General features: G+C 40.4%; 1 protein-coding gene across 4 annotated transcripts in view; it reads right to left on the reverse strand.

Annotated features, from left to right (window-relative positions):
• Nucleotides 1–13,009, reverse strand: part of med25 (mediator complex subunit 25) — a 21,042-nt gene extending 8,033 nt beyond the window's left edge. For 3 of the 4 annotated variants that reach the window (XM_020605502.1, XM_020605504.1, XM_020605501.1), the window contains exons 1-15: nt 12,945–13,009; nt 11,948–12,097; nt 11,822–11,867; nt 11,595–11,719; nt 11,346–11,444; nt 10,912–11,032; nt 10,635–10,791; nt 9,451–9,575; nt 9,238–9,313; nt 8,623–8,885; nt 7,058–7,159; nt 3,388–3,473; nt 3,236–3,293; nt 3,012–3,119; nt 1,621–1,797 (exon numbers count right to left, since the gene is read on the reverse strand). In XM_020605502.1, the coding sequence (XP_020461158.1) occupies nt 1,621–1,797; nt 3,012–3,119; nt 3,236–3,293; nt 3,388–3,473; nt 7,058–7,159; nt 8,623–8,885; nt 9,238–9,313; nt 9,451–9,575; nt 10,635–10,791; nt 10,912–11,032; nt 11,346–11,444; nt 11,595–11,719; nt 11,822–11,867; nt 11,948–12,097; nt 12,945–12,994 (1,743 nt within the window). In that variant the 5' untranslated portion in view covers nt 12,995–13,009. The other variant, XM_020605503.1, reaches the window with a different exon arrangement.
• Between the last annotated feature and the right edge of the window lie 4,248 nt (nt 13,010–17,257).

Here is a 17,257-nt window from a genome sequence, read left to right on the forward strand (position 1 = left end):
GGGGGGAGCACAACGGGGAAAAAAATACCTCCACCGATCCACCTTGCTGAATCTGAACAAATCAGCCTGGGATTGTGTTAATGTACGCTGTGATTTCTGGCCAACAGTGCAACACTCATATTTAGGTCTTCTGACGGAACAAGCTGCCTGTTTCTGTCTTCCACTGTCTATGATTTATCCTCTGTCTTTAGCCCCGTAATCTTTAAAGTCCTAGATCAAGATTTACAGCTTGCATCGCTTTTCAGGAAAAATTATTCTATTTTGTATCGCTGTGAACAGAACAAACTGCAATCTCTGTCCTGTCTAATGCCACTCCAGAAACCTTAACTACTGGTCCAAATTGAAATTTTAATTCTGTTAAGATTGCTGTAGCACATTCCTGTTAACAATGCAGCACTGAATATGTGATGATACACAAGAGGCAAAAAAAAACCCCCTTCATTATAATTTCATGTCTTCTGCCTGCTCTAAATGCCCTGATGCTCGTGCACACATGGCTTTCAGTTACATATGGGGCTGACATGCTTCTGCGAAGACAAAATTAGCAGGGTGAGTAAACAAGTGCCATCACCACTGATGAGAGCAGACTGCGAGGAGAAATGCAATCTAACTCATGTAAATCCGACAACAGGCTTCATTTTTAAACGGAGACATGCTGCTTCTCTGTGATTGGACGCTGCATTGTTTCACAGCCATGCAGCATCCCTCCTCACTGGATGCAATAAGCTGGAGTGGAGCTCTGTGATGGAAAAGACAGCTAATCCGGAGGACACATTTTAAATCACCCTGCCCTCAGGGATGAAGATGAGCAAAGAAATTTCCATATGTGTACAAGGCAGCAATGTTTGTACTGTTTAACAAACTCAGCGACAAGGATGGGGGCTTTGTCTTTTGATTGCCTGATACTGTCACTAAAGACTGGCACATACCACTACTACTCCTACAGCATCTCATTTAATGTTAACATCTGGAGAGCCTGCAAAATTTATATCTACCCGAGTTGTGTTTTGTTTAAAGCTGGATCTCACAACTTTATGTGACAGAGCAACTAGTGTGAAACTTCTGTTTTTATGAAGTTTGCCTTGTTGCTAGATGATGCAATGATGAGGTAACAGTTACTGACAAAAATGGTGCAACAGGACAAGGGCTGCAACGAATAATTACTGCCATTACTGAATAATTATTATTTGTTTTTGATCATGTTTGGTTTATAAATCAGAAAACTGTGAAAAATGACCATTATGCTATTATCACATGGGTTTCTTTAGATGTAACTTATTACATTGCCAATGTGGCTTATGCTACGTGGGAAAAACTACCAGAAAATTAAAGCAACTGCAGCAGTCAACTAATGTTTAGGAAGAGTTTAGCTAATGCTAGCCCCATTAGCCTCGACTAGAGTGAGAAATGTTAGTGGTAAAGATACTGGGCTCACTAAATGGAATGTCAATAGCAATGCACTTTAATGCCCTAAACAATGCAAGTCAATTCCCCAGTGCTCCTCAATAATGCCTCCTCATTATGGGCTCCTTTTGGTCATCCCAGTCCACATATTCTCTCCAGCATTGAAACCGCCCTCTCCTCCCACCGCCCCCACTTCCACCTCCTATCACCACTCACCGCTCTGTGCTGCTGGGCCTGCTTGTGGTTGGTAATGACTTGCCGGATCCCATTGACGAAGCCGCTCTGGTCATTGGGGATGAGGCCCATGAATATTCTCTTCTTGGATGAGTACAGCAGCATCAGCACCCGCACCTCACAGGGAGATGAACTGTGCGGGAAGTGGACGCAGCCAGCCTGCAGGGAAGGTCACAGGGCAGATTAAGACCTTGACACAGGACCATGTCGTAATTATGGGATGGGCTCAGGTTTGGGGACATAACCTGCTCCTGAGCTCCTCTCCCCAGTCAAACAAATCGGTTTTATAAATTGAAATGGCAAATGGTATTAAATTAATTCATACTGTGCTTTCCCTGGGCTGCAAATCAAATTCAGGAAGAGAGGTAGAGCTCAGCTGGACTGAACACTACTAATGCCTCTCTGCTAGTTCTCCATGGTATTACCTGATTAACAAAGCACCACACTGATAAAGCCCCCATCATTATGCTAGCCTTCTGGAACTGAATCACAACTAAACAATTACAGTTTTATGTCTGAACTGATGGCGAAGCATGCTTAAAATCCTATTATTAAGCTTGAACGAAACTAAATGTATGGCCTGGAACCCCCTCTACAGTCTTTACAACAGCACTGCAGACCATCTGCTGGACACAAGTTGGACCTGTGCTCAGTTGCCACTCATGGAAAATGTAATGAGGCACAATGATGGAACATGGAGGGGACCAGAGCATATGAGCAGAGTGGAGTGGTGAGAATTTCTTCTCCTCGCTCACAGAGCTGTTCGTCCGCTCCACTCTCCAGCTCAAAGCTGCACCAAGCACAAGGATTGCATCCCGCTCCACTCAAATTGCACCCACTCACTTCAAAAAAATGAGGAAAGAATTTGCATGCATTTCACTTTTAGCCGTAGCCTTAGATCCCAAAGAACAATGACTGCTTTTTTCCCCCCAATAGAAGTGATTTATTTCAAATTACACTTAGACCTATGTATCAAGGAGTAGAAAACAAAAAGTCACATGTAAATTCAAAGAATCAATGGGCCTAATTAAATAAAAGCATGCAGTATGCCTGTATGATCTTTCAGTTTCATTTTTAAAGTACTTCAGCAACAGCTGATTTTTGACAAAAAAGTATAAGATGACTGAGCAAGACACAGATGCATTCTGGGTTGGGCTTGGGCACGCTTCAGGCTTGTGGTGTGAGCGGTACTAGAGTGAAACCGGAGTGGGATATAAGGTGACACTCCCTCCTTTTTAAAAAAGCCACTCTGCACTCTGTCCAAAATCCACCCGTTCATGCTCCCCACTCTCCTGCACTCTGCTCTGCTCACATGCTCAGGAGAGGACACACATTTGAGGTTTAGAAAAAAGGCAGAGTAGTTGAAAACCTACAAAACCGCTGGTCATAATGCGGTACAGGCCTTTCAGCGACTCCACATCTTTATTGGTGAAGAGAAACTGAACCATTCGAGAGTTCCTGAAGAGGTGCCCTAAGGTTGTCTACAAAGAGAGCAGTGAAGAGAGGATTTTGTTACACATCACTCATGAACGTGTTGGGCTGCAAAACCCCACAGCACATCCATACAGTAAAACAAAAGACAAGGAAACGGTCTCACTAGTAATGCCTGCGGTATCAGCTGCATGATGAGCTTCTGTGGCCATTGGTCTGTGTTTCTGTTTGGAGACACAAATAACAGCAATGTCAAATGGTGTGGTAAACAACCCCTTTTGTACGGATGAGGTCCATGGTGCATAACTAGCCACTCACAGATTTTCCCCTTGGTTAACTTGGACTTGACACGGGAGAGAACGTGTCAGTTTGGTGGTTGAATCCATAGATGAGGCTTTAGGCTTCTGCAGGGAATTTATACACAGAGAAAATGGAGCTTCAGAATGAAGCTGATAGTTAGGAGGAACACAGAAGAACACCACCCCACTGCAAACATTATTTATGGTATCCTACAAATCTAAAAAAAAAAAAAAAAAAAAAACAAAATATAAACCTTTTACAAAAAACACATAACCAAAATAAAAAATAAAAAAAGTGGTAAGAACCACCACACTTTCAATTGAGCAATGCTCAAATCAAAATTAACCACCATTTTAAGAAAAATAAATAGTCAGCCTGTTTTGCGTTAAGTTTACAGTGGATGTGTGTCTCAAAAACACCAGTCAGTGTGTGGTAAAAGAAAAAGAACTGTGTTGTTTAACACATAACTTTAAACTAATTCACACCTCCAGATTTTGAAGTTTAAAAGCGGACTTGGTCTTGTACCAACTGCACCAGAATCTTTGCCAAGGTGCTGGAAAGGAAACTTTTGAATCTCAAACGCAGGAGGCACAGTGGTCAGTATTTCTAATCCCTCACAAGTAATTAAAGGGTAATGAGAGTTTTCTATTTCCAACCACATGCATTTTTTAAAAGTGAAAAAACTCAACTGTAGAGCCGCTGCCAGATTCTGGGGTGCAGTGGTCGGCACTGTGATCCATTTGCAGCCATTACAGTCGCACAGAAAGAGCTGTGTTCACATTCTTTAAGGGCTTTTATATCAAAAGTGCAAGTTTGACACTGCACAGATTAAGCCCATTATTTCCAAAGGAGAGAGAGAGAGAGAGAGAGAGGTAGCTGCATCAGCCGCAGCAGCATGCATGACCTTGATTTTCTGCCAGACACTGCAGCCAAATTTGAACTAAATTGAACTTTGACCCTAAACATGCTGACCACCACAACGTGTATCCAATAGGACTTACAGGAGATGGACATTGTGGTAGCGACAATTTTACTATAGAACAAAATGATGGAAATTTATGTGCATCAAGTTATATACTGTAACTTAATTTTCCAATCCTGCAGGGTCTTGCATGAAAAATCTCTAGCATGGTAGGAAATATGCAAGAGGACAGGGATGCCAAGAAGTTGAGAACTATTATTGTGATCCTTAGCCTTTGTCTTTTTTCTGTGCACTAGCCCTGAAACTGACAGCGTTAATGAAACATGTTCAATGTGAGCACTGGATTCCAGCAGCAGTGTGCTCTGTCAGCTCCTTTGTTTATTTATGGACAGGATATCAAGGACTGGTGACGCTGGAATTGCACCTTTGCCATGTGTGCAACAATCGCTGGGCGATTCCATCTTCAAGCTAGCCTGAGAGAATATCGCCAAGGACAAGGACCAAGGACATTTGAGTTCCCCCGCTCACCCTTTTGCCACTGCAATCCCAATCAGGACAAGCAATTAAAACCACTGACAAACCTGTTCCTTAAAATGTCAAGAATCAAAGCAAGAAAGAACAACTTTCTAAGCAGGTCAATGCACTAATCCCACTGGGGAAAAACACCAGTGCTCTTCATCTTCATGGCATCAATATAGGATCAATGATCATTCAATCATGTATTAGTCAGGGCCACTGTAGTCCCTGTGTGGTCCATTACAAATGTCTTGTGCTAGGCTTTCTCTGCAGACAAATGGGTTATTTATTTCCAGTGTTTGCTAAAACAGGAAGCAAAGCTGCAAACAGTAACAAAGTATCCAATTTAAACACATCTACCTTAAATTAGAGATGGATTTAAAAAAAAAAAAAGTTGGCTAAACAATTCAGGAGAGTTACCCCACACTTAAGATGAAAAAGGCTTTCAGGAATTAACAGATTGAAATTTGGCCAAAACAAAATGTACCATATTGATAACACAGTACTCAGAGCAAGCTCCAGCCAAGTGTGTTGGCATCATTAATGAGACTTTCTTTTTATCATCAACTATTTCTTCAAATGGGTTTTAGTGTCTCTAGTGTAATTTGTGTCAACATTACAGTTTACTTCAGAGAAGAATCACTTATACAGCTGACAGGCTAATGAGTGAACTGCTGGAGGAAACTGTGGATTACAGGCAATGCTGCGTGTTTCTCAGCTGTCCGCTCTGGTTCTCTGTGACTTTACATTTTCATGGAAAAAGATTTAGATTCCTGAGCTTCTCACACTTGTTCCTGTCCATTTACCTGACTTAGATAATTCTGACAAACAGAAGAGGGAGGGTGAGACCATAGTCGATAGAGGCCATTGATCCGAGTCTATCCAGCAAACAAACTCATGAGTGTCGTATAAAAGTCATTAACCTCCATTTTCCTGGCTCAGCAGTGCAACTGGAAACTAAATTGATTTGACCTTAAGCTAAACCAATAGCAGTGGGAGGTAAAATGATGTGCAATTAATCACAGCGCACAATAATCAATGGCAGGGGGTTATTAAGACCCCAGTGATGGGCCCTAAGGCTATGATGGCAGGTCAGTGGTTCCCAACTCCAGTTCTTAGGTCCTGTCAGTTTTTATTCCAGCTATCAAATATACCAGGTTTTTACAGCTGCAACACCAGGCCAGCAAACCTAACCAAAACAAAGTTCAAGATTTTGGGAAATATACACTTTTTTTGCTAAAAGCTAAATGAAAAGATCAATAACACTCTTACTGTACATCTGCCTGGTAAATATAGGAGCCAGCAGCCCATTAGCTTAGCATAGCATAAAGACAAAAAACAGAGGGAAGCAGCTGCCCTGGCTCTGCCCAAAGGTACTAAAATCAGCTACATGTCCTAATTTGGATAATTTACAGGGTCAGCTCAGCCAGGAGATAATATTGAATAAACATTTCAGAGAACACTCCCAGAAAGGCGATGTGGAGCACTGACGGGAAACTGAGAATTTGGCATAAACAACAAGGATGAAATAATGGATACTTAGACTAATATAAGCTAGCGTTGGGTTGTACCGGGGTATCACAAGCTAGGAGCAAGCAGAAGACCAAACAGAGGCTTGACTTCTGGCTGCCTTGATGCACGAACCTCTCCCTGCAGGGAAAGGTGATTCTGTATCCAGCCTAAATTTGTAACATTTGCAAAAATAAATGTTCATTTGGATTGTAGTGACTGGTCTGTGATTTAATTTCTGCCACCTCAGACATAGGCCACCACATAGGCAAATTCATTCTATTTAAACATCTGGACAGAGCAAATCTAGCAGTTTCTCCATGTTCCCAGTGTTGATGCTAAGCTAAGCGGCAAAACATTCATATTTAACAGAGACATGAGAGTGATATCAGTCTTCTGAATTAATGCTCAGCAAGAAAATGAGAATACTTCTCAAAATATCTAACTATTCCATTAGCTGACTTAGGTCCTTTGAGTCTGAAGGACTGAAGCTGGGAACCACAGAGAAAGGCTGGCTTTCATCCCAGCCAGAGTGCGGTGTTTTAGTCCTAAATGCTAGTTTATCTGTTTTGGAGAAAAAGACCACTTGAAATTCATTCATCAGTACTGTGACTGGGGATTCCAAATAAACTGTAAGCAATAATACCAAACTGTTTCTAACACAGCTTTACTTTCAGCTTAGGAGTCATTTTTTCTCCAAATACACATTTTAAAAAAATCAGACTTGTTACCAAGTATTACCTCTTGCCACTCCAGGACACCGGCCCATACCACTATCTTATTGGCCAAAACTTGTGGCTGTCCCATTGGATTCGCATTGCCTGGAGCTCCAGACACACCAGCCTGTCAAGGAAACAGTGCAATAAAGACAACTTTTACCAAGTACACCTGACAATTCAAAGGAAAAAATACAGACTAATAGATGGTTCCTATAACAATATAAAACATAATTCTATAAGGTTATTAAACTGAACACCATTGAATATTAGAGTTGCCTCATTTTAGAACATTTAATCTACATGAAAATATGATTCACAGGTATGTTCCACTACTAGTAAGAACCAATGAATGAATGAATCAGTGAATCCATCCATACATCCATCCTTCCATACATACTGGCTGAATGATTTTCTAGAGAAAAGTGATCATCATCTGGGTCAGATCTCATAGCAACACTAACATTTGCTATTCTTTTTGATATTAGACTCGGCTCTAGGCTCCTGGTAGTACAGCATACACAGATTCAAGCCTTGGTTCTTTGGTTCCTAAGTTTAACAGGGGCTGCTTACACTTGAAAATGTCAAAAGAATTTAAACACTGATAGTGTTTACAAGGGGGGGGAATAGCACATCCAGCCTGAGTCACTGAATGCCACGATACAGTTAAGCTCTAAAGAATGTTGGCTATGATGAAATTACAACAAACATAATGAAATGAAATTCAACAAAAGGTCAACAGCAGACATTTCACATTAAAGAATTGTGTGGTCCTGGGGATTGGTGGTGTGTTAATCACTCTCACTGTGATTGGCCAGATAGTTATTATTATGTTTTTACCTAATAACCAGTGGGCAGAAAATGTAAATTAACTCAAAGGTCCAATGCAAGTGATGCAACAAAACCTTTATCGGTTTGGGGACTGTAAATTGTAACTATACCACAGCCTTTGGTCAAGGTAACTGTTCCTCGTATCTACTCTGATAATGTACATATTATTCTCTAGGACAATTACAATGAAAATGACAGGATAAAGTCGGTATCTTCCAAATTACTACCTTTTTAGTAGAAAATTCCATCTTTGTTTGTATTAACCTGCCTCCATGGTGCAGCAAAGCAACATTCTTCATGAAAACTTTTATTTTTAAAGATGTCCATTTGATTTGTCTAATAGTTGGTTCAAGACCAGTATTGACAGAAACTATAAAAAATGTTAACACAGTTTTTAACAAAAAAAAGATATACATGCTTTAAAGCTGAGTGACTGAGATGAACCAAGGTTTTCATTCTCATCTAACTCTCAGCAGTAAAGCAAATAATTGTACCTCCCAAAATGTCAGACTATTCCTTAAAAAAAAAAGTATCTGGAAGTTCAGTATCACCTGCAGAGCAGCACGAAAATGCAGGTTTGGGACTCTGTGCCCCAATAGCAGTGGGAATGCAGAGGACACAAAAGCTAAATCTGCTATACGTTAGTTTAGGGGTAGTTACATTTCTGTACTGGAAAAATGCTTACAAGTTTTGTTTCAAAGTCACCAAATACACAAAAAATATAGTATTATTGATAATACAGTTTTTATCATAATTTACCATGTTGGTCTGTGTGGAAGGTGCCGTGGGCTGATTTGCTGTGGGCTGCTGCTGAGGTGGCTGCTGTGGCTGCTGACTGGGTGCAGGTTGTCCTGGGGGTGGGACTGACTGCTGCTGATTTGGAGCAACTTGTTGCTGTGGTATCATTGGCTGTGTTCCTGTGGTGACTGTTGAAATGCTGGGCTGACTGTGCTTCACCCCAGGGACTGATGGGAGGGTTGGCTGACTGGTGAATGGAGGACCCTGAGTGACCATTCCTGGAACTGGTGGAGGCAGAGGGAACATAACAAAGAAGAGGAATATGACACATCTAGAAGAGGTACCATACTGTAAAAAATACTAATATTTACATACACTATGAGCCGTTATGCAAAAAAAATCCACTCTGACTTTTACAATTACTGTATTTTTGGTTACTTTCATTTCTAACTAATTAAAAAGACCCTGCTATTGTAGGTCACCTTTTAGGTGAGAGCCAGAAAAAGGGAGAATAAGCTTTACAGTAAAAAGCACAGACCTAAACACCTACAACATATAAACACGGAGACATTGCAAATAAAAGCTTGGCTAACATAAACTGTTGACACAGGCCTACAGAGTCCAGTGATAACTCACAGCGACTCTTCTGGTTGTTGGCTGCCTCCACGGCCATCTGCGCAGCCACCTGAGCAGCAGTCATGGAGGCCTGATTCTGTTAGCAAGTAGATTAAAGGAAGACAATGCTGGGTACATTTTAGGGAAGGAACATGAATACCACTGGCTGAAACTGAGCCAAAATTACGCAGCAGGAAAAAAAAAACTTACGCTGTGTGGCGGCTTGCCCATTGCCTGATAAGGGTGGGTTGTGTTAATGGGTGGAGGGGGCTGTGGAGCTCCACCAAGAGGCTGACTGACCGGCAGTGGCTGAGGAGGCAGGACAGGCTTGAGCGGCCCAGGTCCTCCACCCGATGAAACTGAAGACAATGTGTGGAGATCAGAGTTTTTACACCCTTGACAGATAAACTTAAGAACGCTTGAAGTCTCAGTGTAGGAGCAAAACCGTGGCTGGCTTAAAATGAGAATCTAACATATTTATCAAAGAATTTAAATAAAGTAACCATTAAGGATAGCTCAAAAAAAAAAAAAAATCTTTATTTACTACTGCTAAAGTCGCAGCAAACTAAAGACTGACGTCACATGATCAATTTCATCATCTTAAAGTGGATTGTGTTACATTTTTAATATCTCCGTTAGAAATTAAGATATTAGTACAGATGTAATTACAGGAAATTTGCCAAAATTAATCAAACCAAAATCAGAGTGGGGCTTGGTGGAGAGTCTGATAGTGTTGAAGGATGTATCTCACAGAAAATGAACAATAGATGGGCAATTTAGTACCTCGCTGAAAGCGCAGACAGAAAAGATGCATGAAAAAAAGATAAACATTAATGCCAGCTTTACTCTTCTCATTCACAATGGTGAGGAATGTGTTAAAATAGGGTAACATCCTACCAAAAGTGTATCTCGAGATAAGCTTAAAGAATGTACCTACTACAAATGGGAAACTAAACTACCCTGTTTTGCATGTTGATACAGATTAGTAAGGAAAGATTCATTTTGTATAGCGCTTTTCAAAATAAAACTGAAAATGTTCTTCACAATAAAGTTTAGCATTTGCAGTTACTGCAGCCGTCTAGGACCCTAGCCAGCTTCTCTTAACAAATTTCAGAGCTCCACAGCTCTCTGAAAGTGAAACTTAATTCAGCCAAGAGAAATGTTCTCTTTTTAAAGCTGCACTGATTGACTGAGATGAACCCTACACCAGCTGACAGACACACAGTTTTGACACATTTCCTGGGAAAAAAAAAAAGTTTACCAGCGTGGGCAAAACATTCTAACACTTAAACAATGAATACTGTTCACAATATACAGTATAATACAATCTCAAGTCCTTCAGAAGATGAATTGGAAAGACTAGTCTGAGAACATGTGCCCCGGCCCACACAAACTAGGTGTTAAATAACGTCTCTCACCGGGAAGTGAAATGCCTCTGACTAGGACCATGTGGAAGGGGTCCTGACTGTAGTCTGGATGGGGTTCAACCACCCCTCCCACTGGAGATGCCCGCTCAAACAAAGCCCTTAAAGCAGGCAGTTTCCGAGGAGCCACGACCGAGAAATGAATTCCTTTCTGAGAAATATGAAAATAAAATACATGAAAATCTAACATGGCCAAAAATAGCACTACCCCATCCGCAGAATACTTAGAACAAAAATAACAACACAACCAAATATATCGGTGACAACTCACATCTCTGATGATTTTGACCAGGTTGTCTGACGTGCAGCCAGTGTAGCTGATACTCTCCACAGCGGGAAGCAGGTATGGCGGAGAGTTACACAGAAGCACACACACCTTGTGGGTTGGACCTCTGGCAGTGGCATGAAGGGTGAGAGTGAGACCCTCTCAGATATAATGATCTACTCTTTATCCTACTCTCTAGACAACTTATTGGAGTGAGTTTATGGAGCAATTACATACAACACACTTCCACACCGGCTCGCCATGACTGTTCACATAAATTTAATTACTTTACTATCACCAAAGAGGTTACACTTCCAAGGTGGCAAGCACTTTTAAAGGAGTAATAAATAACTTAGCAATGATCTCTCCATTGATGGGTTGTGACAGTACTTTAAAAATGTGTAGACTGTTCCAAGAAACTAACAAAAAGACTGTCTTACATTTGCTCCCGCATCTTCTTAAAGTCATCAAAGAGCTGCAAGGCCACAGATAGGCCCTCTGCGATCAGACTACAACTTTCTGCTCCACCACCCATGAACCTGTGTGGGAAAATGAAGAGGACTGTTTAATATTTAAAATTCATACTGTCTAGTTTAGATTAATTGTGATAAAACACAGAGATGTATTAAAATAACAAGAACACAGATTTTGTAATAATAAACAACTAGAGAATTTGTTTAACAAATTACTGGATGCTGTCGATCCACGAGACAAACTCAAAGGCAGAACTGGTTGGTGCATGGCACTGCACATATGACTCAGGGGCACAGTCCACCGTGTTGAACACAACAAGGCCATACTGTGTGCCTCCATACTAGAAAAAAAAGTGCAGAAATAATTATTAGCAATATTAATCAAAGCCTTTCCTTGAAATTATGTTCTGCAAATGCAAATGAAATAAAGGAAAACCACTCACATCTCCACCAAAATCTGTTTCTGCTGGGGGCCCTCCATTGAAATATCTAAAACAGTAATACAAAGGCATTTAGACATGACTACATAGATAATAAAATGAACAAGAAGAGTGTGTGCACGTCCTTACTCAATAGCTGGAAGTATGTAATGTTTCCTTAGAGATTCAAAGTAAGGTCCAAGGTTTGCTGTCCCTTCAATGACAAACACCACATCAGCCACCTGGTTGGTCCCAGGCTTAGTAGATGTCTCCATGAGTGTCAAACCTGCCACCATGGACCTGGACATTAGGAAGGGGCAGATTTTACATTTAAGGAGATGCCTCCTTGACATTAAACACGTTTTAAAGTTATCAAATAAATTCAATAACTGGGAGAGACAAGCAGAAGCATCAAAGTTTCTCAGTGCTTATTAATGCTAACTGCATGGACAACATAAACATCTAAACTTGGCAGCTGCCATTCTCCGGGACGCAGAAAAGTAAAGTGTGGTGTGATATTACTTCTGTGAGACCACCTTGGTTTTTACAGCATCAACTACATTCCTCTAATGTTATTCATTATACATGCACACATGTAAATAAAGTTCAACTTCTATAGCTCCTGCAATCTTCATTAGACTCAATAGACTGGTTGGCATCAGCGAGTGTGAAATACTGGTAAAATCTCAAATATTATTCAGTTTCATTCTGTTTGTGGATAAAGTATGCGTCTTTGTGATGATATCAAGTGAGAAAGCAAAAACGAAAGCGTAAGAAATATGGAAGTTTCTGTGTGATGTGCGCTAACATTAACGTTATAACATCAAAAATTGACATCGGAAATAACCTTAACGTTACACCATTTAAACCTGGCCTGTTATACAATTAGCCAATTGTGATGCCTCGTCAACATGTATAATAACGAAACTAGACATCAATAACGATTCAGGCTAACGCCGGTAAAATAGCCTTTACAAGCGAGCCAAAAAGTGATGTGGACTGACCTGGTGATGTACAGCCAGCGTTTCAATCGTAGTATCACTTAAACCCAAATAACGTATAACGTAAAATCAACTTATATTAAGGCTCACTACTAACATGCTAGCCTAACCATTTGTTGTATGTTTGACGGAAGTGACCAATCGACCTGTTATTCTTCTTCCTCGTCGAATGGATTTCCGGCAGGCTGTACACCATGAGGCGTAATGCTGCCCTCTAGAGGTAAAGAAAAGCTTCTCTGTCAGGAATAAAATAGCTTGTTTATCTAAATTCTTTCATACAGGCCAGTGGGACATAAATCTCTAGACTGCTGTCTTAATATTCTATAAATATTACAAAACCCCCCACAAAATGTTTATATTACAACACATCTGAATGTTTACCCAAAATTCTCAAACAGCTGGCCCAAACACAGTGTTCAAGTCTTAGTTTGGTTATAAGCATTTATTTATTTATTTATTTAGTTGGTTAGTTTTGTCAGAGCTCATATGTAATAGTTTCTGTTTAATAGATGTTTGAATTAAAAAAAAATAGTGTTGACCCCTCTGCTCCTTATTCTACTCTCAATCGATCCATTCACAAAATGTGATATAATTAATGGCCATACTCATTGTTTTTTTTTATTTTTTCTTGTGCAGACAAGATGCTCTGAGGCTGAAAAGTGCCTACCACAGACCAAAACCTTTATTCAGATAGATTTTCACATATATCATTGGGTCAGGAATGAGGCTGGCATGGGCCAGTGTCTTTCAGCATGATTTACTTGTATTTTTAATTCACTTCATGTAATAATAAAACAGATTTTTAGAACATTTTTAGAAGTAAGCTGGTACACTGCTAAATTGTACATCTTTTGGTATATGACAACTAAGCAACAAATGTTAAAACTCAGAGCATGACTATGCAAATTTAGGTTCCATGCTGTTCTTTGAGAAAAGAGATGTAGGCTAATAACCTGGTATCTATACACAATAGACAGAGCTGGCTTTATTTATGGTTGAATAAAAATACTGTTGTTACGCAAATCTGATAAAGTTAAATAGGTTAAAGCTATTGAATTTTCTTTTATTTAAATTAAGTGGATTATATGTACCTATATTAGTCTGGCTGGCTTTATTCTAGTGCCATGTGCTTTCAGTGCAGCTCAGTGTAGAACAATTCAACAATAGCCAAAGAACTGACAGTTGGAGCAGACTTCAAGTCATCTGGCTGTTCCAGATATGTGGTCCATAAAAACTAAATGGCGCGTTTCCATGTTAGGCTTCATCTCTGGAGACTAAGCACACCTGCACTGCTAATGCCTGGACTGTTAATAACGGCACAGCCAATTAGAAGTGTATAGTGGTGCATTCAGTTTTGTTTTTTTTTCATGTTAAACCCAATCCTATGATTTTAAAAACACAAGAAACCAATGCTGAGATCTGACAACTGGTAGGCTTGTTGTCTGGTTAGCTCTTTAGAGGGACCTGCACCAATAGTTGTCAAATACCCAAGATTACTGGGTTTTAAAAGGGAAGATAGTTTTACAGCACAGTATCTCTGCACATTTCTGTCAACAATTTAATTTAACTGAATTATAAAGTCTGTACCTAATTTAAATGGCTGCTCGTTCATTGTGCATCCAGTATACTTTGTGGTTGCATTTTTTTTATCGAGTTAACTGCTTCCTGTAAAAGAAGTGCACTTAATGCTCACACTGATTCTAAATAAAGCTTGAGGGCACATGGTCATCACTGAATATATCTTGGCTCAAATCTGTAAGCCTCACTCTTTGCAAGTGCTCTGCCAATAGCATTAGTCATGAGAAAGGTCGTCTTTTATCATATCTGTCTAAAATCTTTCTAATAGCCATCCTGACGCAGGCGGAGCAGAAGGCCAAGGAAGGGCTTTCTTCAAGGGTAACACTTTTAGGATCCTATCTGAATGTGAAAAGACTGCATCACACAACTGACCACTGACTTTTACAAATTGCAATGACAGAATGTTTAGTTTTACTTTACTGACCAGCTCAAAATCAAGATTGTGGTCAGATTTGTCAACATTGTAGTTATAAGAAATAAACTAAGACTGGTCTGATGCTCATTCTGAATGGGAGAGGTTTTAATCATACAGATTAATCAGCAACAAAACTGATGCTGTAACAAGACCCCAGCCTTTGCTGACCTTCAGCATATTTCTTACAGTGAACACTTTGAAAGTGGGATGATGTCTGAAACATACACTCTTCAAGGACCAGTCCACTCAGAATAAATGTATTCAGGATAAATCCCTTGGAGGCTGAGGGATCACAATTAAGATTCACAAGAGACAGAAAAATTCAATCCTTTATTGTATGGATGACAGATCAGCCCCAGATCTTGCATGACTAAACCTTCCCATGACAAAAGGACTACTGTCTATTCTTATTACTGTATATGATTGAACTGGAGCTCAGAGCAAGAACAGTAGACATTTCTGTGCGCTGTTTAGTCACATCTCCAGGAGATGTCAGCAAATATCTACAGTAAATACAACAACTACCTCTTTGTCACAGACATGGTTACAGATTGCGACTCAAAGGGTCTTGCTTGAGAGCCAGACAACCTTTAGCACATAGCCTATATATTAGATGTAGTAAAGTTAGATAAGGAAAAAGCTCCAGGGACAAAATTCTGTTACTGTTTAAATTTGACTCTTATTTTATTGTATTTAGAAGAACATGAAGTGATTCAGGCTTACCTGGTTTGCAAGTTTCCCATATAAGTTATAACCAATTTCTATACAACATTTGCCCAAAACCTCAGTGCTGAGCACAAGATCACACACATGTAACTGCAGCAGCTGCCAGCATGCTAATCTGATGTCAGGTCAGTGCAGTTCACCAGTGTCTAACCTAGAGTCTCAATACATCCGCACACTGTTTTTGTGGGTCAACAATAGCATCAGCTCCCCCGTGCTACTGCTAGCCAGTCAGCTCTGCTCAGGTCTCAGCAAAGGGCTGCAGAGCTCATCAAACTCAAAACCTCCCACAGATCCAAAGCTCCGTATAAATTTAACCCAAATTTTAAGAAGGGTGACAAGCTGTGGGCTCAAGCAGCTTGGGTGTCAGTGAGCAGGGTTGCTTCCTAAGAAAAGTTCATCTGAGGGAGGGCTTATGCCCAGGGCTACCCCCCTGGATGCAAACATTAAACCCCCTCAGCGCTTTTTATTCTGTCTGAGCAACAAGGCTAAATTAAACTGACAGAATGGATTGTGACTGTTTATGTGTGTTTATGTTTGTGAATCTGCCTGCGTAGGCACTTCTGATGCTTTTTGCTACTCAGAGGGATGTAGGCTACTGTGTATTTCGCTGCTTTGAACTTCACCACACACAGTGCCAGCAGTTGCCAAGCAATTATAGAAATCCTGCTCTCCAGGTGTACCTTTGGAAACCCAGACAATGCTGTCTTTTTGTTCCATTTTGTTTGTTGTTTGGTCAGAGAATGACATAATAAAATATGAATGAGAAATACGCTAGGTGCCTCAGTGCGCCATGACTGCAAGGTCCAGGTAGTGTGGTAAAGACAATCCATATCCTGACCGTGGTACCCAGCTGGGATGTTGAGGACCAGATGGTCTGCTCACAACAGGTAATCACAGCCAGTGTGCTGATACAGTGACATCCACACAAATGGGTTACCACAACTACTCAGAGCTTTTGGGATGCTGTGATAGCAGCCTACCTTTCACTGCCGGTCTCTGAAGCTTTTTCTATCAAGTCTGGCACAATCGCTGTGCAGTAGAAGTAGTGGTTAAAGAAAGGAAGCTTATAGTAGGGGTTTTTACTTCCATTCAAGGCAAGATTTTGTTTTGTCATTTTGTAAAGAAGCATACATTACACCTTGTAGCCGAGGTGTAACAGCTCAAATCCTGAAGCTCAGCTTTTGTGTTACTGTACTATTCCCCTGCAGTAGCAAGCTCCAACTGTAGGTTTCCTCTTGCATGCATTCATTGAATTCATAATTTTTTTTTAAGGTTTGGGATATTATTTATATAGATTGTATACATGGAATAATAAATGGTCTTGTGAAACGGTCAGTCTCTTTCCAAATAAAAAACAAAAGTTTGGAGTCCCAGTAACAAAAGGTTTTTGGTGTGTAGGTGGAACAGGTAATGTCATGCCATAAAGTGGATTTTGACCTAGTACATAAATATGTACAGTAGATGCAAATGATTCTGTTAAAAAAACGTATAATAATGCTGTTCTGTCAGTTTATTTTAGATAAATCTCTGTGGTGTGATACAAACAGCTCTATAATGTGCACACCTCCCTCATTCTCAAACTTGTGCCTCCTCCTTCCCTCTTTGCCTCTTTCAGCTCACTGAGCTGAGTGAAATGCCTTTCCGACTAAATGATTTTTTTTTGGCACTGTAGGAATGTTGCCATGGAGACAGTTCCCCCCCCCCCCGCCCCTCCCCCCCACTTTTCTCTCCCAACAGTCA

This window comes from Monopterus albus, unplaced genomic scaffold (assembly GCF_001952655.1).
Source record: "Monopterus albus unplaced genomic scaffold, M_albus_1.0 scaffold70.1, whole genome shotgun sequence".
NCBI classification, from domain to species: Eukaryota; Metazoa; Chordata; class Actinopteri; order Synbranchiformes; family Synbranchidae; genus Monopterus; species Monopterus albus.